Genomic DNA, 24,519 nt, shown 5'->3' on the forward strand with positions numbered 1-24,519 from the left:
TGCCGATTCGCGCGATGACGCCGGTTCCGACGCCGATCCTCACGGCGCCATTGTGGGTACCGGATCGGCGTCAAACCGGCGTCAGATTTTATTTTTTATTTTTTTTTTCTTTTGAAAACACTATATATACGCGCTTTGAACGTCATTTTCATTCGCACCACTTGTTTTAACGAGTACTCTCTCTCTACCTTACTTTCTGTACAAGATCAATTTAAGAAATGAGTAATGTACGCCTGTATTATCATGCACAACATGATTGTCGAAGATGAAGCTGTACAACTGACTGATTGGGCCAACGACGATAATGAGGCCGGTCCAAGCCACGGCGTCGCCACCGCCAACGTACGAGGTGGGATACCTCACGATGAAGAAGCCCTCCTCCAATCACATGCCGACATGCGTCAGACGGAGGCTCATATTCGACTCCAAAAGGATTTAGTTGAAGAGTTGTGGGCGCGGAGGATTGCAAGGCGTTAGTTTTTATGTAAATTTATGTAATTTTTTTAAATGTAATTTTTTTAAATTATTGTACTTTTTGAAATTTTAATAGTATTATTCAATTTAAATGTATTTGTCTCGTAAATTAAATTCCGTATGTTGATACGAATGTAAATTAAATTATATAATTGTTATTAGTGATGTGGATAGGTAGTGTGAAGGCTATGTGAGGGCTATTTGATGTCCAGTTGATGTGGCAAGCTGATGTGGCAGGTGAATTGTAGTGCTGATGATGTGGCAGTGTGAAAGCTATGTGAGGGCTATTTGACGTCCAGTCTTACTGGAGATGCACCCGCAACGCGTGCCGTTCCGCCGGAACGGTTTCGCCGCGGAAGGCGTTGCGGCACATGGTTTCGTCCCGGTTCCATTCCCATTCCGCGCCGGGTGCCGACAGAACGAAACGCGGCACGATCTGTGCCGCCACGCGCTTCGGCGACGTGGCGCTCCCCGCGGCGTGCGTGAGTCCCACTCCCCGGCCCGCGAGTGGGACACGTCACCTGCTGACGCAATAATTATTTTTTTAAAAAAAATTGATTTTTTTAAATTTTTTTATAACGATAATATTACCGTTTTTTTAACTTTTTTTATTTTTTTAATTTTATTTTTATTTTCTTATTCTATAAATACTCCTACTTCATTCTCATTTCACACACATCCAACATCATTTCCTCTCCAATTTTCATATTCAATCTCTACATAAAATGTCCGGCGACGGCAACTACGGCGGTGACGGCTCCAGTGGGTGGGATCTCAACGCGTTAGAGCGAGGAAGGGCCAAGGCGAATCAAGCCAGCCGGCCTCGGGATCGGGCACGCGGGGAGGCTCGGACACACTTATGGTGGCGTACATGACCGCCACAATGGCGGACACTTCCCGCTTCTCGTACGCCCAATTCGCGGCCTGGTGGAACGGAATTGTGCATATGGCAGCACAACTTGGCCTTCCGACTCCCCCTCAACCTCGACCGCCTCCGGAGGATGATTAGCCGGCGGAGTAGTTTTTTTATTTCCCCACGTTTAATTGTGTGTTTTTTATTGTGTGTTTTTTATTTTTTTAGGATTTTAATTGTGTGTTTTTTATTTTTTAAGTTTAAGTTGTAATTTTTTTTAATGTTGTGTGTTTTTTAATAAAGTGTGTTTGTTTTAATTGAATTGAGTTGGAAATAAAAATAAGAAATGAAATTGAATGAATAGTAATTTAAGGAACGGCTAAGGAACGGAGGGTTGCAGGTTCCGTTCCTTAGTTAAGGAATGGAGTAAAAAAGTACATTGGGGCCCGCAAATAGTAGTTTAAGGAACGGTATAGGAACAGCGTTGTGGATGGCCTAATTCCAATTTGAAGCTAAACGACATCATTTCCTTTTATAATCGATCATGTGTAATATCTTGATTATTTAATTAAAATGGTAATTATTTTCTTTGTTAATCAAATATATCATTTAATTCGTGATGATATTTTCATGACTGTCATATCATATAATTTCAATTAAAAGTTTTATTATGGTATAAATGCAAATAAAATCCAAACTTTATGTAAAATTGAATAATTATAATTTAAATTACTAAAATTCTGTCAAAATTTAACCAGTATCATAATCTTTGAAAACAAAATACTAAATGACAAAATTTCCATGTTATACAATTATTATTATAGAGATAATTTTATTTCACGGGGAAGAAATAACAAATTCAAAATTATTATGATTCAAAACTCCAAGTTTAGGGAGAAAATAAGAAAATGGTCAAAGTTTGTGTATTTATAAATAATGACCCAAAACAAATACTTCTTGTTGTTTGCGATTTAAAATTCATTTTGACTAGACAATTGTTTGATTTTATGAAGGCATAAGAAGTTAGTGGAAACTCCATTCACAAGTTCACTTAAAACAAATAAAAGGTACTCCAAATAACAAAATAAGCCAATGCTTTGTTGATGAAGGGAGTACTCCTATATTACTTGGAAGATTAGACAAGTCAATGCATCCAAATCAGAAAAATAAGCATTATAAGTTGGATACATTATTTTCAGTTGATGCATCCTTTATTCCAATAAACATACATTGATCGTGTGTCAACTCATGAGTCAAGCTGAAGCTGCACCTCAGCCCTCAGGTCATCCACAATAGGAATAGCCCAACAATAGCCTAGTCACTGCCACATCATCAGCACTAACAATCCTCCTGCCACATCATCAAAACAAGCAAATAGCCCAGCAATAGGCCAGCCATAGCCTAGCCACATACTATCCACATCACTATTAACAAATATGTACAAAATGAAATAATTAACAATCACACAATATACGGAATTAAATTTACGACACAAAAACAAGAAAATTCATTAATATTAATAAAATTTAAAAAGTACATTAATTTAAAAAAATTACATAAAAAAAAACTAACGTCGTGCAGTCCTCCGCGCCCATAACTCTTCAATCCGTTAACAATACGCATAAACAGGGACCTGCGCATCTTAAAACGGCGCCTGAAAAGGTTGGCGTTGAACCGCGGCTCCTGTGCGAAGTAGTCTTCGTATAGGCGCTGATGTGCAGCTACGTGATCACGATCAATCACCGCTCGGCGGTGTACCACTGGTCGAGGTCGAGGTACCGCCGGCTGCAAGGCCCTCTGCATCCATTGATCAATCTCACGGTTCGTATAGGCCTCTAGCGCTTCGTTCATTATACGCTCGTACTCCTCAGCATCCCCACCACTCCCACCACTATCACCGGCGTTACTCATTTCTAGGTGTTGATCTTGTATAGAAATTAAGATAGAGAGAGTACTCGTTAATACAAGTGGTGCGAATGAAAATGACGGGCAAGTCGCGTATATATAGTGTTTCAGAAACAAAAAAAAAATTAAAAATTCGCGCTAGGCGGTGGGCTAGGCGATCCGGACGCTGCAATAGCGCCTAGCGGATCGCCAGCGCACCGCCTAGCGCCACGGAACCGCCGAGCGCTAGGCGGTTTTTTTTCGCGAAATCCGCTAGGCGGCTGCAATAGATCGCCTAGCGCCGACGCTCGGCTAGGCGATGCGCTAGGCGCTATTGTGGATGCTCTCAAAGGCTGGTTGGAGAAGAAAGCAAGTAAAAGTTCCTCAATGGCTCCAAACGACTCCGGAGTCAAAACAGCATGATGCGGGGACAAGACGACGTTATCCAACGCAAAGAGCTCTCGCGGGACGTGAGGCTCGTGCTCGAACACATCCAAACCAGCACCCCCAATCTCACCCTTCACCAGCATCTCGACCAGGGCCTTCTCATCGACCAGCGCCCCACGTTCACGATTATGCCCGCCATGACATCGGTGTTGATGAGGTGGCGCGTCTCGTCCGTGCAGACAACCAGTATGTCTGCGTTGGATGCGAGGAGGGCGGCATTGGGGTGGAAAGTGTAGGGAATGTTTGGTTTCTCTTTTGTGGAGGTGTAGGCGATGGTGCACCCGAATGACTCGAACCTCTTGGCTACTCTTGAACCTATGCTTCCTAATCCGACTATACCAACTCTTTTTCCACTCACCTGAACATTTTGATTCACAACATACATATTTCAATGTGAGATTTTAGCCATAGCAGGAAAGAGTAGGTTGAGTGTAGTTTACTACTCCACTAGTAAAATTTGATTTAGCTTTAGCTAAAGACAAGGGAGGGTGTAAAATAAATATCAGGCTATATACATTTCGATTACGAAATGTAGAAAGGAGATTTTTCTCATGATTTGTTTTGATGACATGGACTCTTGCATAATAATTCACATAAAGTATCAAATAGTAAACCTGTAGTTTGGTAGTATAAGTTTGAGTCCCTTGTGGCTTCTACTTGTGCAGTGTACGAAATGATAAGCATGAAATATTGTGTCTTGAAAAACTTAAAATAGAAAATAAATATATGCTCTTATTTACTCCATATCAGTGTTATTTATATGTTTATTTTGATTTTAATATTTATTCCTAACATCGTTAAGTTAAAAAATTATTTACAAATAAAAATTATAAAAAAAAAAGTTAAGTACTAATATGAACTAAATAAAAATGATTTTTTATATCCGACCTGCATTCTAACACTTGTCTATGTATATATTATTCTTTATTTGACTTCTTCTAGTCTAGACACAATGTTCCATGCCTTGTTTTACTTGAATCATCAATATAAAAGTTGGCTAAACTAGGAGGAGTAGGCATAGGATAGGAGGGGCAGTTGCCCCACCTCATATTTTCTACTCTGTATATATAAGTATTAATTAAAAAATTTATTTCTTCTAATTTCTCACCCAAAATGTCCTTTCTAAAATTCTTAAATTTTCATCATAGATAAATTTACCATCCTCCCTGTAAATTTATGGCTCCGCCTTGTTGATAATGATACGTATACTTTCAAGTTTCAACTGCTATGGTTTAGTATTATATTAGTTAAGACTTAAGAGTTTAGAATCTCTAGTTGTCCAATTTTTGAAACTTTGATTACACAAAAAAGACATAGACCTAATCCACCTATTTTAAAATAAGCTTTTGCCATAATAAAGTACTCCACTCCATAAACGACAAATTTACATAAAAAAAAATACAGTACCTTTGAGGCAAGCCCATACTCTTTGGTAACGGGCCAAGAGCCAGCCCCGCACAAACCGATCCGCGGCGGAGACCTGGCGCAGAACATCGATAGCGAGGCCGAAGGCGTAATCCGCGGCGGCGGCGGCAGGCGGCGAGGCCGAAGTGGTTGATGCCGGCGCTGGAGCCGACGACGCACTCGAGGGCGGGGTAGGTGTCGAGGACGGCGGCGGTGACGGGCGTGGGCCCCGCGCAGAGCATGAGGCGGGCGGCCTTGGAGAGTGCCTGGAATGAGGGGTGGGGCGGGTCGAGGACGGTGTATTTGGAGCGGAGGAGGGCGAAGATCGATAGCTTGAAGTTGGGGAGGTGATGGAGGATGAGCAGCGGCGGGGTTTCTTCGTCGCCGGCCATGTTATACTCCTAATTTGGGGCTGACTCATAAATGGAGTACTACCACCCTACTTTCTCCTCTTGTCTTTCATTCATCGGAATCTTCGATTTTTTTTTTATTATGGATTCCTTCAATAGTCGTTATTTGTGTATATGAAGAGACATATCTTATTACTATTAAGTATTGATTGACCATAGTTGTTGCTTATGATATTATTAGATTTGATACCCTTTATTGTTAAGATATTATCGTATCCCATATATTTGTGGAACCTTTCATATTATTCAATCAAGAAATAAGATAATTTAGCATTTTAGTTTATTCTTCTCAAAAACCCTAATTCTTGTCGTGTGCGATCGACGGGTAAATGATTCCCACGACCTCACAGAGGAGTTTATCAACGGTTAAGGAGTACATCCTTAACAAGTGGTGCTTTCATTGAGAGCTCAATCTAGCATGGCGAATCGGGCTGGAATTCGCGCAGAGCCGCTCGTCGGTTTGGCCGCCGGAACCACCCGCGGGCTGGAGGCTTCATCGTCGTCAACCGGTGTGCGGGATATGACGGCCTTGGCCTTTGAACACGTACTAGCGTCGCTGGCTCGCATAGAGGCGTGGCTGGACTCATCTGAGCGGCCGAACTCCGTCGCACCGCCACCGCCAATGCCCGATCCGAAACCACCCTATTCTGATTGGGCGAGGGAGAGACCAATTTTGACGACGACAACTGCAGTTTTGTCACAATCTGACCCTGATCCACCATATTTGGATTGGCAGCGTGGGAGAGAAGAAACGGTGCGGCACAGACCAATTTTGACGCCGACAACTGCAGTTTCGTCACAATCTCATTTAGGGTTTGGCGGCATGGGTAATTGCGGCGGTACTTCATCGCGTGGGCCGCAGCACGCACCCCTACCTGGTGCGTCTCTGTGGAAGCGCTACAGGGTAAGCAGCAAGGGTTATCGCGGCAGAGAACCGACGGCGTGGGACAACGCATGGGGTAGACATGACGGAGCAGGCTATTCTGACACACCCCATTATGATCAATTTCGTCAGGAGCAACCACGTTACGATAAGATGAAAGTCTCGCGTTTCGAAGGATCTGATGCGGCGAATGTCAATTTTGCAGCGACTACGACGACGGACGAGGCAGGGGGTTTCGTGGCCGCCGAAGTTTCTACCGGTGGGGTGGTTGTTGGGGTACCGATGGTGGTTGGCGGCGATCCCCCAAATCGGGTTGTTTCATACGATGAGAGATCGGATCCTGGTGGATACAGGAGGGTACAACAAATCCAGCCGCAGGTACAATCACATAGTGGTGGCTTGAAATTGGTTTCTCCAGATTCCATTTCGAGTGAAGGAAGTATACAAAACCCCTTATCTAGGCAGAGACAATCTATGTATCAAGAGCAAATAACACAAATTCAATCTGGAAACACTATGGTTGCTGCTAATCAAGCTGAATTGAAGTCTTATGAAATTAATGGTGCCGAAATGCTGAAGAAATAGGGTAATGAACTTCATAGTCAGCCCCGTACGGCCTTCGGGATTATGGCTTGGCAGAATTAGATCCTCATCGAACAGCGGCGGCCAATACCTTGGGACCCCAACCCTATTCAAGGTATTCCGTTGAGATGAATGGGAAATCGGCGATTTCCAATATTGAGTTATTTGCTAAATTTTTTGAAGATCAGAAGGTGGATCACTCGTGAATTACTGGTGAGGATGTAGCTAAAAATATGAAAGAAGTATCGTACAACGTGGAAGAGGAGCATTGTGATAGCAAGACCGTGTGCTTTCAACAGACTCTAAATTGAAGATAGAAGCAGATGAAGTCACAGATTGTGATGCAGCTAATTCGTATACAGAAAATGTATCAAGTCTAGTCACTAGCTTACCCAATGATAATCACGCAACTAAGGAAAATAAAGACGGCAACCCCGAAGACCAACGACTTTCATTTCCTAAAGAAATCTCTCCGTCGAGCAGCCTCGATAGGATTGATACCCAATTAAAAATGTTGTTGCCTGTTGCTACTCTCATGCCGGTTATGAAAGGGGATTTCAGGGTTGTGCTCCAAAAAAATGCACATCTTGTGTTGGAAATTTGCTTGGAATGTTGTGATTCTTCCATGAAACAATTTTGTGGAGATGCATTTGATGTATGTGATAGTACTGGCTAAAGTGTCACTTGGTGCTGTATTTATTCCAATGAAGGTTGTCAAATGTTCATTTCAGATGGACAAGTGAAACACTTCGGTTATGAGCCCAAGAGGGTTGGGCACGTTGTAAGATTTCGTGGATGTGGCACGTTGGGAGCTTATTCTCCCCTTAGGCTTCAAAGGATCACAAGAAGGACAAGAGTGAAGGAGCTGGAGTTTGATCACGAAGAAAGTTTGGGACTCCTCCATCTCGATTTACACATTTCGGAGCCAGAAGTGTGCGAATGGAGATATTCAACTATTTGGAGTATGTTTGATCCAGGAGGAGATACCTCGCTGAAGCGGTCACTTCCAACTCTCTTCGTTGCTTCGTAATTCCCACATTGAGGAAAATGTGGATTTTAACCGTGGAAGAGTTGATACGAGACATATCTTATTGTTAAGATATTATCATATCCCACATATTATTAGATTTTAACCTAAGTATTAAGTTAGTATTGATTTATCATAGTTGTTGCTTATGATATTATTAGATTTGATACACTTTATTGTTAAGATATTATCATATCCCACATATTATAACTATGTATGAAACCTTTCATATTATTCAATCAAGAAATAAGATAATTTACGTCTAATGCAATCTTAAATCATTACTCCACTATATAACTGAAATTATCAAATTATAACCTCATATTAACTTCTTGATATCTCTCATATGCATATTAATTAGAAAACTTAGTGCGTTTAACGTACGTGACACCACGAACTACCGCACTCAAACACGTGCAGTCGTGGAATAATGATGTGTGATTTATTTTTTTTAAAAAAAGGAAAAATAAAGAGAGGGCTTTTGCATATCAACCCAACCGGTTAGGGCAAAATCTATCATTTTTTCACTTGCTACATTCGTTCGTTTCTCTCTCCTCTCTCTGTCTCTCACAGACACCCTCAACCAATTCTCTCTCGTTCGACGGTACGTTGCAGCTTGCTTTCCTTAATTATTTTGCTCTGATTTGCATATATTCGTTGTTGCTTGCTCACTCACTCTCCCACATAAAATGTTCGAGTTTAAATTTGGATACTGAGCTAACAATCTAAAACTTTTCACATATTTCTTTTTCGTTTTGGGTTGCGTGGTTGCTCTTGGCACTTCTTTAAGTTAATTTCCTTCTGTAATCACTTTCATCTTACGGTGGCTGTGTGGTGGGTGGGAGCACCATCAATTTTTCTTCCCAATCTTATACTCCACTGTTTTTTTCTAGTGGCATTTGGTTAAAGGAATGCAAAAGAGAAGATAATTTTGATTGAATTCTTCAATTTTAGCTATCAAAAGATGCCATTTAGGCCATGTTTCATTAATAAGACAGTTGTCTCAGTGGATGAGGAAGTTGCGGAAAACTCTCTATAACATGAATGATGTGGCATTAGTTAATTTATGGAACTAGAAAACGGTCAGGAAGAAAGCATGAAAAGATTTAGTTTTAAGTACTTAGACGTCTCCCACACACTCAGAGAAGGTCCTAGAAGGGAGCTCTGATAATAGATAAGATATTATACAGTAAGGGCTTGTGAATGTAGCTATGGGACTGTGTGGAACGACTAAGTTGGATTTAGTGGATAATACATAGGTTTACATTATTACAATAACTTTATCCAGATTGGTAAATTGCCAGAGAGAATGGCAGTAAAGTTACACTGTTTTAAATACTTTTATTTTCTACGCGTTTGGATTAATGTATTATGATTAGGTTATGCATTTTCAAAGGTTAACGAAAATGGTTTTGCGCCCATAAATCGGTCTAACCTTATTAGTAGTACTTAGAGTTGAAAATGTGGAATTGCGGTGCAATTTGTTATAAGCTTTGGTGAGAGAGATAGAGACCAGCCATTTATTTACTATGATTCTTATTGTCTCTTTTGTTACATTTATATACTAATTCACTGATTGTGAGAGCTTCTATCTTTCTCTAGAGTCTTGAGTTGACATAACATAATACGGGAGCAATAACAAGGATGTATCACATTTAGTTTTAAACCTTGGGGCTGTAACTTTTAAGATTTATATTTTGTATGTATAATAACATGTTTATCTTTAGTGTCTATTTTGATGTTTGCTGTTTTTTCATAATTAATGGTTTTCCATTACTGAATACTGATCCCCCATAGGTACAGTTCAATGTGGTTTATATTATAATGAATCTGGAACTGTATCTGTCCTGACACTATGTTTTTTTCCTTGGATGAAGAATAAATGTGTGTCCTCAAATATAGTTAGTGAAACCATAAAACAATCTTGATACTTCCCTAGTTTGCAATCTTGTTGTTTCCTTCTCCAACCTTATTTATCTATTTGAGTCTGATGGATTGCTGCACTGGTAATGTGATATTCATGTTCATTTTGCTACTATATGGAGATTCTAATTGTATGGAAATTCAAATGATTCCAACTGGGTCTCTGGCTCTAAAATTACAATCTTTGGGTTAAGATGATGCATGGTTGTGTCACTCTGATGAACCCTGCTTCTAGTATTTCCTAATTCATATTACCATAAAGCTAACTAGTGTTTTCTTTGGTTACATAATTTGTGCAAGATATTGGTCTTAAAGCATGTGTATGTATGCTTAACGTATTTTGTTTCTCGATTTTAGTTTTCAGTTATTAGTGTGAGTTTGTTGTGAGCAAGGGTTTTAAAGTTCTAACTATGGTTTTCATCTCTTTCGTTCCTGTAGAGCTAGGGGGCCAGGCCACCAAAGCATGCCGTCTGAAACTGCAAGAGAAATTATCCCTGTGATTGATTCTCTAGGTACTGAATCCAAAAGAGACACGAGGAACTTGCATGACTCAGGTGGTCTTTCTTTTCCTTTTTCCCGATTCATCCTAGTTTTGCTCTCAATTACTGCATTTGTAGAAATGAAATTTAAACTGTGTAGTTCTGATGTCAGGATTATGTCAGTGGAGTTTTAGTAGTCAGTACTAGCCCCAGGACATGGTTTTTCTGTATATTCTTGATGCTTTCCTGTTCAAAGTCATTATATATCCAGTTCCTGTTCAAGAATTATCATTAGTTTGGACTATTAATGGAGACTTCCAAAGAAAGGAAGCCAGCTGAAGCTAAATGCATTAGCCATCTTCATTGTGCTGCAAAGTTGCGTATACGAACCAGTGAACAATGAAATTGGGCTTATAGTATTAATATTATTTTGTTATGAGAGAGACTATCATCTGGCCATTTAACGAAGTACAGAATATTAGTTTGTTATGAGAGAGACTATCATCTGGCCATTTAGCGAAGTCTAGAAGTTAGCTATTGAAAAGAAAATCAGAAAATGAGAATATTGTCATTTATTTTTATTAGTGAAGGACGAGGTTTGTGGAATTTAGATTAACTTAAGTTTGATTGATAAATTACACTTTGTTATGAGTGGCTGAACAGAAACACACTCTGTCAAACTTATATTAGGTTTAGTCTAAGATTTTTATGATAATGTCTTGCATATGGAAGCAGTGCTAATAGTGCTCTATAGTTTTAGATGATCTGTACAAGACATCTACATGGTTTGAGTCATTAAAACTTCACTATGTTAATATTCATGTTTGATGGATCTATCATTGACTGTTGAATTCCTACACAAATCGTAGGCAGTGTAATTGACTAGAATATCTGTTTGAAATTGTTTTAGTGTTAGGTTTTCTATTTGCTAAAAATAAATGACTATCCTGCATATATAACCTCTCTGCTTCTCCCAGGAGCAATGTTACTCCCCCTTTAACCAATGACATAAAAAAATTTCATACAGTTGAGTTGCTTACTAGTTTCTTTGTTTCCAAATGTGGTCGAATGCATATGTGCATTGCAAAACTGAATTAACCTTTGCATAGTCTATAATTGAATGACAATATCTGGAATTATTTTGTAGTGCATCCAAGAGGCAGGTCCAATGAGGAATCATGCCACTCAGCTGCTGAGGAGCAAGTGCATTCATGTGAGCGGGTGGGAACGTCAAGTGAAATAAAGAAGAATAACTTGAATAATACTAGATATTTTGTTATCAAGAGCTTGAATCATCAAAATATTCAAATGTCAATAAAGAAGGGAATTTGGGCCACTCAAGTAATGAATGAGCCCATTATTGAAGAAGCCTTTCAAGTAACATTTCTTGTTTTTCTGTTCATGTAATATGATTTTAGTAATTACTTTGATGTTAATGTATAATAGGAAGTGGGAAGGTGTGAGTTAAGATGACTCATCTCTTTAGAGTGCTAGATGATTTCCGCCTAAAAATTAGGAAGAAAGTATCATACAAATAATACATTTTAAGTGATTATGCAGAATTCTGGCAAGGTTATTCTTATATTTAGTGTCAACATGAGTGGGTTCTTCCAAGGATATGCTCAAATGATGTCTTCCGTTGGTTGGAGAAGGGATAACATATGGAGTCAAGGAAGTGGGAAAAGTAATCCTTGGGGCCGTAGTTTTAAAGTCAAATGGCTGCGCTTACAGGACTTGCCTTTTCAGAAGACACTCCATCTGAAAAATCCCTGGAATGAGTTCAAACCTGTCAAAATTAGTAGAGACTGTCAGGTATCTTGTCTGAGCTTTTTAAGAGCCTTCTGATGTATTGTTGTTGCTACATGAACCTATGATCGGGTATATACTTGTCAGGAGTTACCTGGGGATATAGGGGCAGCTCTTTGTGAGCTTCTTGATGAGGGAGCTGATATGAACACTAACTTGCTTAGGTATATTTTACATCCAGTTATTAATCTATAAAACATTACTATATATCTTCCTCTCTCTTTCGGCAATTTGCTTGTATAATTTTTGTTATTGAAGGGATGAAATCTATAGGGATGATTTTTCTACAAGAAGACCTTACATAGACCCATTCCATCCAGTACATGATGAGGATTTTAACGTGCCTCCAAATCCAATGCACATGTCTCCTCTACTTTATCCATCCTTACTTTATCACCATCAAGCAGAAGCAAGTAGGTTTCAGTTGCCTCACCAGAGAGCTGATGTAATACTGAATAATATCTGTGAAGGTCCTGGGTCATCAAAAGTAAAACTGTCAAGGCATAGTCAGATGAGTGGAAGTTCAACTAATAAGATCAATAGTTCTTCTAGAACTGATAGTTGGGGCTTGTCAGCAGAAAGGAGCACTGATGTTGGAAATTTCACTGAAGATGACATTCTGGAAATGGTAAGGATTGTTTCATCACATGCTGCTTTACTGAATTACCAGATCATGCATTTACTACTTGGTGTAGTCTTCCCATGGTGATGTAAGTGATCAGAGACAAAAGGGGTGTGAGAAAACTTGTTAGTGGAGCTTTGTCTTTCTTGTTCTTTTTATAAATCTATTTGTTGAAACATCTCTTTTATTAAAGTTGGTGCTTAGTTCTTCTACACAGAAAGTTATAGAATCAAGTACATTTAATCAGAATGTAGTTTGCTATTGAATTTAGTTGACACTCAAATCAAGGTGGTTTGCTTAAGTGATTTTATGGAATCACATACATGTAACTAGCAATGCTGTTTATCTCATATAATAAAATAAGTAGGAACTCATTTTTTCAGTTTCTAATTTGTAATATTGGTTGGGAATTGTACTTTTATAATCTGATTACTGTTAAAGCCTTTTCTGATATTGTATGAATGCATTGAATCTATCATCTGTTGGTCAAGCAATTATATGATGTTTATTACTGTTTGGTTTGGTTGACCTATTTGATTAATGCGAACTTCAAATATATTTAATTCTCAACTTTGACCTTTACAGCAGAGGCTGTGTTGCTGATGGTTACAATGTTCATATCTGTTTGTAGACATATGAAGAATACCTCGAAGCTCATACTCAAGCCACCAGAAGATTACACATCACTGTTAGTATTTGATACTTATTGTTCATAATTTCATATGATTCTTTGTATTATGTGTGTCAGTGTGTGTGACACAAAACATGCCATAGTGTCTACATTACTAGACAACTATATGTACTCTTTTGGCCATTTTTTGGGATAGTACTGACATTTGTGCCAGAAACTATAGTCGTGGCTGTTATTCAAAACTGTTCCAGTTTGATAATTTTTTATAGGGACATAGTGATATAGACCCAAACGGCATTAATAATTCAGTAAGGATTTTGCCCATTAAGAAAAGGCAGATGTATGTTTCGCAGTGCCATATATATTTTGTTGCTGTTTTCAACTACTTATTGAAGGATACTTGGGTTGGCTATGAGAGGCTAAATGAGACTTGATGCATATTTCACAGGCTGCTGGACGGTCCACGAGCTTGCAGAAGTCATCATCTAGTAAAGAACGATCTGATGATTCGTAAGTTGCTCATATCATATCTCCATTGAATGTTTTGTAAGCATAAGGTTGTAATTTTGAGCATTTATATAAAACAGGCAATCGGCAAGCAGCTCAAAGAAAAGGAGTTACAGCCAATCCCTCGAATGAGTGCTTCTTCATGGCTTCAATTCTTTTGTTAAACATGCTGTGCTGTACATGAGCTGTTGTTGTTTCTGTCTCTCCGCGAAGCGGATCCTGCTTTAAACTCTTGCTACTTATAATTTTGAGCCGTGGGACTTGAATTGATGCGTAATTCTTGTTGTATTTTTAGGGAATGATCAATGAATTTGTATATAGAAACTGTTTACTTGCTCCTTGAGAAACCGTCATATATGAGCATATTTTCTGCATTTGCCTATCATCCTCATTTTGTGTTTGGATTAGTTTTAGGTCAGTCTATTCTTTTATGATCTTATTACGGCAAACTTAGTGAATCATATAGATTTGTTTCTGAAATTGCAAAGAATAGCAACGCAATATACATAGAAAGTTGCTGGAATCTCCATTCACCGCAGTATTCCGGCAATAGGACTCCTCACAGAGTGCTTGGAAGAATCCCACTTCAAGTAGCCTTGGACATAATATCCAAACGGAGTCGTGTTCAATCTGCTGAATGTCACATTATATTGCAGCTTCTGATTAACCTCGGAGAAATCGAGCTTCGTCGGCTCCACAAGCACCTGAATCCCAGCCGGCGCCACAATCTTGACTGCGTAAGACGAGCTTGCCTCTCCGACGTTGGTCACCGTCCTCGTATATGTCTGAGAAGCTGCCTCCGATGCCAAACTGCTAAAGCTAACGGCGAATGAAGGGTAGTTTAAGTCCCCTTCTCGTATACTTCCCTCCACAGAGCAGTTCACCTTTCTCTGTAGAATCACCCCAACTTGTCTGTTTGTGTAGTTCAGACCGCACAGATAAGGAATGTAGTCCTCTGGTTGGATGTCGTAAATGAGCCCTGGATCTGCTGCCCGGGAAGGGTTTACATGGCCCGACCCGGTAGCGAACACCGAGGCCGGAAGGAACCTTTCGTCCTCGATCGGATTCTTGGCGAGGTTGACCACATCGGCCGTGGTCATGATTGCGGACTTGACTGCCGCCGGGGACCAGTCCGGGTGCGTGCTCCTCAGCAGCGCTGCCACACCGCTGAGGTGCGGGCACGACATCGAGGTCCCAGAGATCATGTTAAACGGCATGGACGGTGTTATCCACGCTGCCAGGATGTTGACTCCGGGACCTAGGATATCGGGCTTCAGTATCCCACGGCTCGCGAAGTTTGGCCCTCGGGACGAGAACGCGGCGACGACCGGGGCTCGGCTGTCGCCGATGACGGTTCCTCCAAACGCGACCGTGGCCGTGGGGGCGGCGGTCGCGTTGATGTAGGTTTTGATCCTCAGCCCGTCGGCGTAGCTCACGTGTGCCGCGGGGAGCACGTGGGCATCCGCGAGGGTAAGATTGCCGTACGAGGCCGTGTTTATGAGGATCATGGCGGCGCCACCGCCGTTCTTGACGGCGATCCCCTTGTTGATTCTTGTTATGGAACCTCCGACCTCGCAGACAACGACCTTTCCTCGTATGTCGGTTTTGTTGAGAGAGGCCTCGCCGCAGAACCGGATTCGGGAGTCGGTGGCGTTGAGGGCGACGGCGTACACCAGCGGCAGCTGCGTCGGCAGGAAATCCGCAGGCTGGAAAGCCGACTCGCCGTCAAACGTGGCGTTGTTTCCCAACGCAACGGTTGCTCGTATCTTCCGGTCGATGGTGCTGGCGCCGACGGTGAGAATCCACGGCGCTTCATTTGATAAGGAGAAGTTGGAAGGTCCACTGTTGCCGGCGGAGCAGCTGACCAGAATCCCCTTCTCGGTGGCAGAGTAAGCTCCAAGGGAGATGGGATCATCATGGAGACTGAAAGAGAGTGAACCAAGTGAAAGGGAAAGAATGTCGACACCGTCGTCAACAGCAGCATCCATGGCAGCAAGTACATCACTCTCAAAGCAGAATTCGCCACACACTTTGTATATAGCAAGGTGAGCCATCGGCGCAATCCCCACCGCCGTCCCATTAGCGTTGCCGAACACATTAGCCCCTCCCACGAATCTCCCGGCGGCGGCGCTGGCCGTGTGTGTGCCGTGGCCGTCTTCGTCTAAAGGGGTGTCGCCAGAAGTACTCGTGAAGACTCTTGCGCCGATGATCTTATTGTTGCACGAGGTGTGGTTGAACTCGCACCCCCCCTTCCATTTAGCCGGCGGGGGAGGCATCCCTTCGTCGTTGAACGAAGGGTGCTCGGGGAGGATCCCGGAGTCCAACACTCCGATGATGATGCCCCGGCCGTAGCCAGAGCTTTGCCAGAATCCAGTGATTCGGTTCAGCCCGAGGAAGTTGGGGGAGTGGGTTGTGTGGAGGGATATTTTTCTTTGCAGGCGTGCGGAGACGAACCCTGGCTTCGTCTCCATCGCTTTCACTTCCTCCGGTGATAGCCTGGCGGCGAAGCCTCGGAAGACATTCCGATATGAGTAGGCCAACCGACGCCGATGATCGTCTGTTGTTGATAGGAGTGATTTGTACAAGTTGTCCAAATCTTCTGGCTTGGCTTCGTGATCAACGTGTATGATGTACGTCTCTAGAGATATTTCATCGGATGTAGCATGTATGATCATATGGAAATTGAGCATGCAAAGCATGAGGGTAATCAAGGATTTGTAACCCATTTTTTGATGTTTCTGATCTTGCTTTCTCTAACATATACTCCTATGTATATATATACGCGTTTCCTTATGTGGTATTATTAACAACTACTAGTTCGTATATTAGTAATTGATGACTTATTCTTTTTCTTGAACGCATCGTGAAGATTAATTAATAGAAAAAGATAGAGAATTGGTAGTTTCGTGGAAAATGTATATATACCTGCATTCATAAGATGACGAGAGGGGAATATGTCAATAACATTATTTCATTCAAAATATTATTATGTTGAGTTTTTCCAATGAAATAACTATTGTAAGTTCCCAATTAATTAATTGCAAGATTATTATGATAATTGATGAAGTCCAGTCCTAATTCTGTTTAGAAGTATGGCTAGTTTTATACAAGAGAAAGAGTAAACGACTAGTAATACAGAATATTGTTCTCACATAAATACCAAACTTTTACTCCTTATAATTTTATTTCATGTTTATATAAATTATTATTAGTATAAATTCTTCCATATTCATATCAATAAAAATAATAAATGTAGTGAATAAAATTCACGGTATTTTTCTTTTTTATACTATATACTAAAATCTAACTATTAAAATATGCAGTTTATAATGAGACTAGCTTTTTTTTTAATTTTTTTTATGATGGCATGTTCTTTGTTGTCCTGTCCTTTTGCCAAAATTTAATTAATTAATCATGTGGATTGGTTGACAATAATTAATCCAGAAACAAACATATCCAATTAATTAACATGCTAATAGTCATTGACTTGGGATAATTAACGTAAGTTCTAAAAAAATCCCATTCTCATATTTATATTTCTAGATAATTACTGGAGCGTTGACATTTTTAGTCAATTACATGATTTTTTTTACTCGAATTAATTGCTGTACGTTTAAACATATTTTAGCCTTTTGCTTAGCAGCAAAGCTTGAACCACCTCAAGACTCTCTTTAACAATAACGAAAGATCTTAATGTTCGAAACCAATTTCGGAAATGGTTTAGTGCCTGATTCCAACCAAGCGATTGCGGCTAAGCTGATCAGTAGTAGTATCCTCTCTTATTTATGATTGATTTAAAAATAATAAATCTTTTAAAAATTAATCGATAATAATATAGTTCTAGCACACAAATTTGTATCTTATTTTCTACAATTTTCTGTATACCATTTCTAATACTACTAATTTTACAATTTTATACTAATATTTATTGCTAAAATAAAGGTTATATTTTTATAATGAATCACAATTGACATTTATTTATAAAAATTATTTATACCCTAGTTTTGGATAATCAATCCCACTGATTAAATATTGGTAATAAATTATAAATATAACACCAAGATAGTTTTAAATTCTAATGAGAATAGTGAAGCCCAATTAAGCATTATTATATTCAAACAAAGCAGTAGGAAAAAATTACTGCATAAATAAATCATACAAACGCGTAGTACATCATAATGGAAGGTGGAAAATATAATGCCACAAAAAAAAAATGAAATTCATACATAAAAGTGAAAAATATAAACAATTGGGCCAACCAATTCAACTATAATGGCTCGAACAGCACAGGCTCGGTCAAGCCAGAAACGCTGCCCGAAGCCCAGCTGACCGGAAATGGCCCAACATCCAACCACCTTATTGCCCGAAGCCAAGCTTCTGAAGGTGCAAATCAAAACTATATTCCAATAATACTATAAACTAATAAGTTAGAATATGTGATGTCATTAATTCCGGACGGACACAACCTGATTTATATCCAACATTTTTACAACTTGTTAAATACAGTAGTACATTTCATTCAAATACTCAAAAAGTGGTCCAGTGTAGAGCGTAGGATTGATTTTTTGAATAATACGATGCTCAAATTTAATTAATAGTACATCAGAATTAATAAGGGATTCAAGCACAAATCATATCATTCTTCATACATATATTGGCATCTCTCACATAAATATATAAATCTGAAACTATTATCATCCTAGTTTCAGACATGATTCACTCCAACAACATTCAACACAGTATAACAGAGCGAGTAGGAGATGTCCATTTCAAGAACGGCTTATTCGAAGATGATTCTCCATCGAATTCTTGGTTGCTTCCCAACACTAGTTTTGCACTCAATCTTCTGTCTATGGTGGTTGCTCCAGCGACATCAATTTCTGTGGTCGTGCTGACACGAACCCTCTCTTCTTCTCCATTTCTTTCACGTGCTCGGGCGAAAGCCGAGCTGCGAAGCCCTTCAACACGTGGCGGTACGAGTAGACCCGAGCTTGTGGTGGTGACTGCCGGTAGAAAACAGCAGTACCAGCTCTCCAATTCTTCCGATTCCGACATGGTATGTGCATCAGGAGATGCAGATTTGGGCAGGCTAGTGATGAAGAATATGCAAACGAAGATGAATGTAGAAGAAGATAGGAATGACATGTTGAACAAAAGCATAAATTAAGAACTCAGAATTTGTTGTGTTTATTTTGGATTCATCGTATCGTTACTTCTTATAGTCGAAGGCGATCTTGCATAAATTAAGAACTCAGAATTAAGCATACGATGCCTTGTATCTGCGTTCAATTTTGTGAAACGCAGATACATGGTTGGAAGTTATGCTACGCCAACTTGTTTATGTGAGGAAGAAAAGAGCCGCCTGAATCTCTTCAAATCGAAACATATATAGGCAGAGGAATATATCATCATCCAACGTATGTTAATATTGTCAATAAATTTGGAGCATAATTCATTGTTTAACATATGATACATATAAAATGAGAGAAATTGGATATTATCAAGGTACTTATTTATATGTTCAATTGGGTTGATAAGGTGTTTTGGGCTCTACCAGCTTATTGGATTTAATTAGTAAGAAACAAATTAATATTGTCCTTGGAATAGTAGTATTTTTCTAGTAGCTCTAATTTGATTTATATTTTATTCGATTTTACTACATTTTAACCATAATGCATTAAACTCATTATTACTATAGAATTGCTATGGTATAGTTAAGCCTAATTCACATTTTATTAAATATTAAACCTTGCAAATATTTATAGAATTGTCAACCACAATATTTCTCTATTAATTTTAAATTTTCAAAACAAATCCATTATCCAAATTTATGTAGAGTTTTTTAGGGAGTTTATGATTCGTTTAAGGCCATATTGGTTAAATCATATTTTAATTATCTCATCCATAGTTAGGCAGTTCTCTTTAGTTTAAAATACAAATATATAGTACTCCTCCATCCGTGATTATATGTCTCATATTTGATCGACACGGGTTTTAAGAAATTGTTTGACTTTATGTAGGAAAGTGGATAGAAAAGTTAGTGGAATGTGGCTTTTACTTTTATATATATTAGTTTTATAATAAAATGTGAGTGGAATGAGTAGAGTAAAAGTGAAATTGGACATTTAATGGCGGACGGACAAAAGAGGAAAAATGGGAAATTTAATAGCGGACGGAGGGAGCATTACTTGATGCAGTTCGAACGTAGAAATAGGGCAAAAACCTGCGGTGTCAGAATTATCTGAAATTCGCACGGTACATGTGAATCGCGATTTGGAATCGAACTCGTCGCGTTTTATTGGGTGAAAACTACAATTTACTGTTTTTTTGGGTTTAGTTTTAATTTTCTATTTTGCGTTTTATTTCCTTTTAAATTTCTAGGGTTTTCTAGACGCTTATAAATAGCGTTGCTTTTATTTTGGATGGCGGTTTATTTTTTTAAATTATATTTTCGTTTTCAAAGAAACTAGGGTTTCTTGATTTTCAGTCTTATTTCTCTTTACGTTTTGCATCATTACTATTAAATGAAAATATATGAGTATTAACTTCAAACATAAAACCAATATATTGCCCATCACGGAAGTAAAGGGACCAAGAAACAAAAGATGAAAATTTTATGCAGGCCAACTGTTTGCTTTTTTGACCCAGTGGACTCCATTTTATTTTCTAATCAATATGAACACGCACAATGATGTTATTATCGTCGTACATGTAATCTCCTTCTTCTCCATTACACAAATTTGATGGAAATCGGCATTCTTACAGCGCGATTCGCTGACTTCCAAATCAGTGATCCTTCAGCGTAAGTCAGATTGGTATCGCCATGTCTGAAGAAGTGAATCTGATACGTCTTAGTCTGATTCACATCAGAAAACCAGAGCTCAGCGTCCACGCTTATGCCGATCGGCGCAGCTCCGTGAAAATCGATCACACTCTGATACCTCGAGTTCCCCTCTCCCACATTCCTCACCGTCCTCGTGAACGACTGCTCGGAATCGTCGTTGGGGAGCTCCACCACCATCGATGGGTAGTTCAGCTGCCCCTCAGCTATGCTCGTGACGTTCGTGCAGGAGACGGGCTCCTGCACGATCGCATGCACTTCCTCGTCTGTGTAGTTGAGGCCACACAGATAAGGAATGTAGTCTTCCGGTTGGAGGTCATACAGGAGGCCCGGGTCGTTCGCGCTGGACGGGTTCACGTGGCCAGCTCCTATCGCGAAGATGTCGGCGGGGAGGCTCGTCTCGTCGACGATGGGCTTCCCGCCGAGATTCGCCTGCGTGGCAGTTGTCATGATCGCGGACTTGATCGCGGCTGGGGACCAGTCGGGGTGGGCGCTCTTGAGCAGAGCGGCCACCCCGCTGAGGTGGGGACACGACATGGACGTGCCGGAGATCATGTTAAAGGGCGCGACCTCGTTCGTGTAGTTGTCGACCGACACGGGCCAGGCCGCGAGGATGCTGACGCCGGGGCCGAGGATGTCCGGCTTCAGGATCCCCGGGCTGGCCGTGTTCGGCCCCCTTGACGAGAATGACGCGACCGAGGGGGCAAGTGGGTTGCCGATCACGGTGCCTTTGAAGATAATGCTCGCAGTCGGGGACGAGGATGAGTTTGCGTAGGACCGGATTTTCTCACCCGCGTCGAAGCTCACGTGCGTGGCGGGAAGCACGTGGGGGTCGGCTATGGTGTTGTAGGCGTTTAGCTCGTCGTTCATGAGGATCATGGCGGCACCGCCGGCGTCTTTGACTGTTTGTCCCTTATCGATCCGTGCGATCCCGCCGCCTCTCTGGCAGAGGACGATTTTACCCTTGACGTCAAGCTCTGCCAGGGCGCCGGGGCCGCACAGAGCTGCGGTCTCGTTGCCGCCCGCACCGGCGTCAACAAGAGGAAGGAGTTTATCAGATGGGAAATCGGAAGGCTGAAAGAGCGACTCGCCGTCGTATTTAGCTGAGTTTCCTAACACCGCCGTAGCCACTATGTTTCGGTCGATGGTGCTTGCACCAACAGTGAGAATCCATGGAGCTTCGTTCGACAATGAAGAGCTAATCGGCCCTGCATTTCCAGCGGAAGCGCTCACCAAAATCCCCTTCTGAGTAGCTGCAAAGGCGCCGATAGCAATTCCGTCGGCGTAGAAATCAACCGAAGCTCCGCCGAGGGAAAGCGAAAGCACATCGACGCCGTCATCGATGGCGGCATCCATAGCTGCTAGTATGTCCGTCTCGAAGCAGGCTTCGGCGCAAACTTTGTACATAGCTAAATGTGCTCGCGGCGCAATGCCTACAGCCGTGCCGTTGGCCATTCCGAAAAGCCCTGCTCCGGAAACAAAGTTTCCGGCCGCCGTGCTAGCAGTGTGTGTGCCGTGGCCCTCGTCATCGACAGGCGGCCCCGTCTCCCCACCGATGAAATTCCTAGCGCCGATGAGCTTGTTGTTGCACGCGGTGCCAGTGAACTCGCACTTGCCCTTCCACTTCGCAGGCGGCTGGGGCATATCTGCGCCGTCAAAAGAGGGGTGGTTTGGAGTGATTCCGGTGTCCAGAACTCCGATGATCACACCTTCACCATAATTTGTGCCGTTCCAAACGCCCATGTTCATGTTCAACCCTAAGAAATTAGGAGTGTGGGTTGTGTGGAGAGAGAATCTTTTCTGCGGCCGCGCAGAAACAAAACCCTCGATTTTCTCCATTTCTTTCGCTTCCTCCGGTGAGAGCTTAGCTGCGAAGCCACTAGCCACGTGGCGATATGAATAGACCAGTCGGTCCGAACTAGACAAGAAGGATTGGTACCAGCTCTTCCGATCACTGGGATCAGCCAAAGCTCCGCCTTTGGGCAAGTTTACACGGACGAGGTAAGTTTGTAAGCTAAGCTTTCGTGAAGATTCGTCAGCCATAACTGAGAATGAGAGCAGCATTGAGATGATGGTGAACATCCACATGACCAGAGCCATTTTTGGGATTGATCTAAAGTTGGTATTAGCCATGTGTATCGTTGAAGAATTAGTCATTTAATCAACATATATATAGTATAATTATAAACATATAGCTGTAGATGAGTGATCAGTTGCAGGCTGATCTTACAATGAGATTGCATTTTCCGCCGAATTACCCAAAGATCGATTATTTTTAAGTTGGCAATTGTGTGCTGGCATGTGTCTTTACCTTGGTTGAAATTTGATATTTCTAGGTTTGAGGTTTGGAATTATGGAAATGAGTTGACCGTTTCGAAATACTAGTATTATTCTCATGTCAGATCGATTTGGGTCGTTTCTTTTAGATATCTGATTTAAGAAGATAGTGTTACGTGTTTTAAGTGTATTGATAATAAATTGGATAAGTGATTAGAAGTATACTTTTTTTTTGTTATTTAATTTTTATATTACTAAAAATGAGTAAATTTTACTCCGTCACACCGTCCCAACTAAGTTGAGACAAATATTTAGGCACGAAGATTAAGAAATTGTGTTAAAAAGTAGTGGAATAAAGTAAGAGTGATTGGATGCTTTATTTTTTGTTAAAAAAGAAATGACTCAACTTAGTTGGGACATACCGAAGAGGAATACGACTCAACTTAGTTGAGACGGATGAGGTATTTAATATTCACATCTTATTACTTTCTTCGTCATGTCTATCTTGGGTTGTTTCTTTTGGGTATCTGATTTATAAGAAGGTATGGTGTTTAGTTCTATGAGAATCTTCGATTTGCTAAATTATATCTCATGATTAAATTTGTATTATAGATGGATAATCATGAGATAATTAATCATAACCAATCCCCTACTATTAAATAATTTTACAACTTTATCCTAGATGGAGTATCTTGCTACTATTTTATCTCAGTAAACCAAACACCACCTTAGTTTATTAATAATAAACTAGATAAGTGATTAGAAATATGTCTTGCGATATTTATTCTTTTTTATTGAACTTTTTATATACTCCCTCCGTCCCTGAAATTTTGTCACATTTTTTCATATCCGTCCGTCCCATAAAAAGATCACTTCTTCAACTGTGTGTTCTGCCTCGCTACCATCTGATGTTGTTTCTCTTTCTAGCACCGTTGTTCCTAGCATTGCCTTGTGGCACAAAAGATTAGGTCATGCTTCTTTTGACATAGTTAAAAAGGTTCTTGTTGATTGTAAAATACCATTTGAATCAATGAAATCTTCTTCTCTTTGTCATCCATGTTCTGTTTCAAAAAGCTCACAGATTGCCTTATACTCTCTCTTCTACTCAATATATTGCTCCTCTACAGCTAGTTCATAGTGATCTTTGGGGGTCATCTCCTGTAGTATCAAGGAATGGATACTCCTATTATGTATCATTTGTTGACCAGTACAGTAGATACACTTGGATTTATCTATTGAAGCACAAAAGTGATGTTCTTAATGTGTTTAAAGCATTTAAATCTATGGTGGAAAATTAGCTTTCTCGCAAAATTAAAATGTTGCAATCTGACTGAGGAGGTGAATACCAAGGGATATCTGATTTTTTGCAAGACACTGGAATTCTACACAGAATCTCATGTCCTTATACTCCTCAGCAAAATAGCTTGGCAGAAAGAAAGCATAGAAATATAGTTGAAATGGGTCTTGCT

General features: G+C 40.5%; 3 protein-coding genes and 1 pseudogene across 3 annotated transcripts; 1 reads left to right on the forward strand and 3 right to left on the reverse strand.

Annotated features, from left to right (window-relative positions):
- Nucleotides 1-3,483: 3,483 nt before the first annotated feature.
- LOC121799435 lies at nt 3,484-5,737 on the reverse strand (annotated as a pseudogene).
- Nucleotides 5,738-8,438: 2,701 nt separating this feature from the next.
- On the forward strand, nt 8,439-14,317 carry LOC121800147. The gene is made up of 9 exons (XM_042199736.1): nt 8,439-8,568; nt 10,326-10,441; nt 11,514-11,743; nt 11,927-12,178; nt 12,260-12,336; nt 12,431-12,800; nt 13,426-13,482; nt 13,874-13,935; nt 14,013-14,317. The coding sequence occupies exons 2-9, from the start codon at nt 10,351-10,353 to the stop codon at nt 14,062-14,064; spliced, it is 1,191 nt and encodes a 396-aa protein (XP_042055670.1). The 5' UTR covers nt 8,439-8,568; nt 10,326-10,350; the 3' UTR covers nt 14,065-14,317.
- A 23-nt stretch (nt 14,318-14,340) lies between these two features.
- LOC121800146 (subtilisin-like protease 4) lies at nt 14,341-16,690 on the reverse strand. Its single transcript, XM_042199734.1, has one exon. The coding sequence runs from the start codon at nt 16,656-16,658 to the stop codon at nt 14,463-14,465; it is 2,196 nt and encodes a 731-aa protein (XP_042055668.1). The 5' UTR covers nt 16,659-16,690; the 3' UTR covers nt 14,341-14,462.
- A 3,972-nt stretch (nt 16,691-20,662) lies between these two features.
- LOC121800279 (subtilisin-like protease) lies at nt 20,663-22,783 on the reverse strand. The gene has a single exon (XM_042199853.1). The coding sequence runs from the start codon at nt 22,610-22,612 to the stop codon at nt 20,663-20,665; it is 1,950 nt and encodes a 649-aa protein (XP_042055787.1). The 5' UTR covers nt 22,613-22,783.
- Nucleotides 22,784-24,519: the final 1,736 nt, after the last annotated feature.

This window comes from Salvia splendens, chromosome 4 (genome assembly GCF_004379255.2).
Source record: "Salvia splendens isolate huo1 chromosome 4, SspV2, whole genome shotgun sequence".
Taxonomy (NCBI): domain Eukaryota; kingdom Viridiplantae; phylum Streptophyta; class Magnoliopsida; order Lamiales; family Lamiaceae; genus Salvia; species Salvia splendens.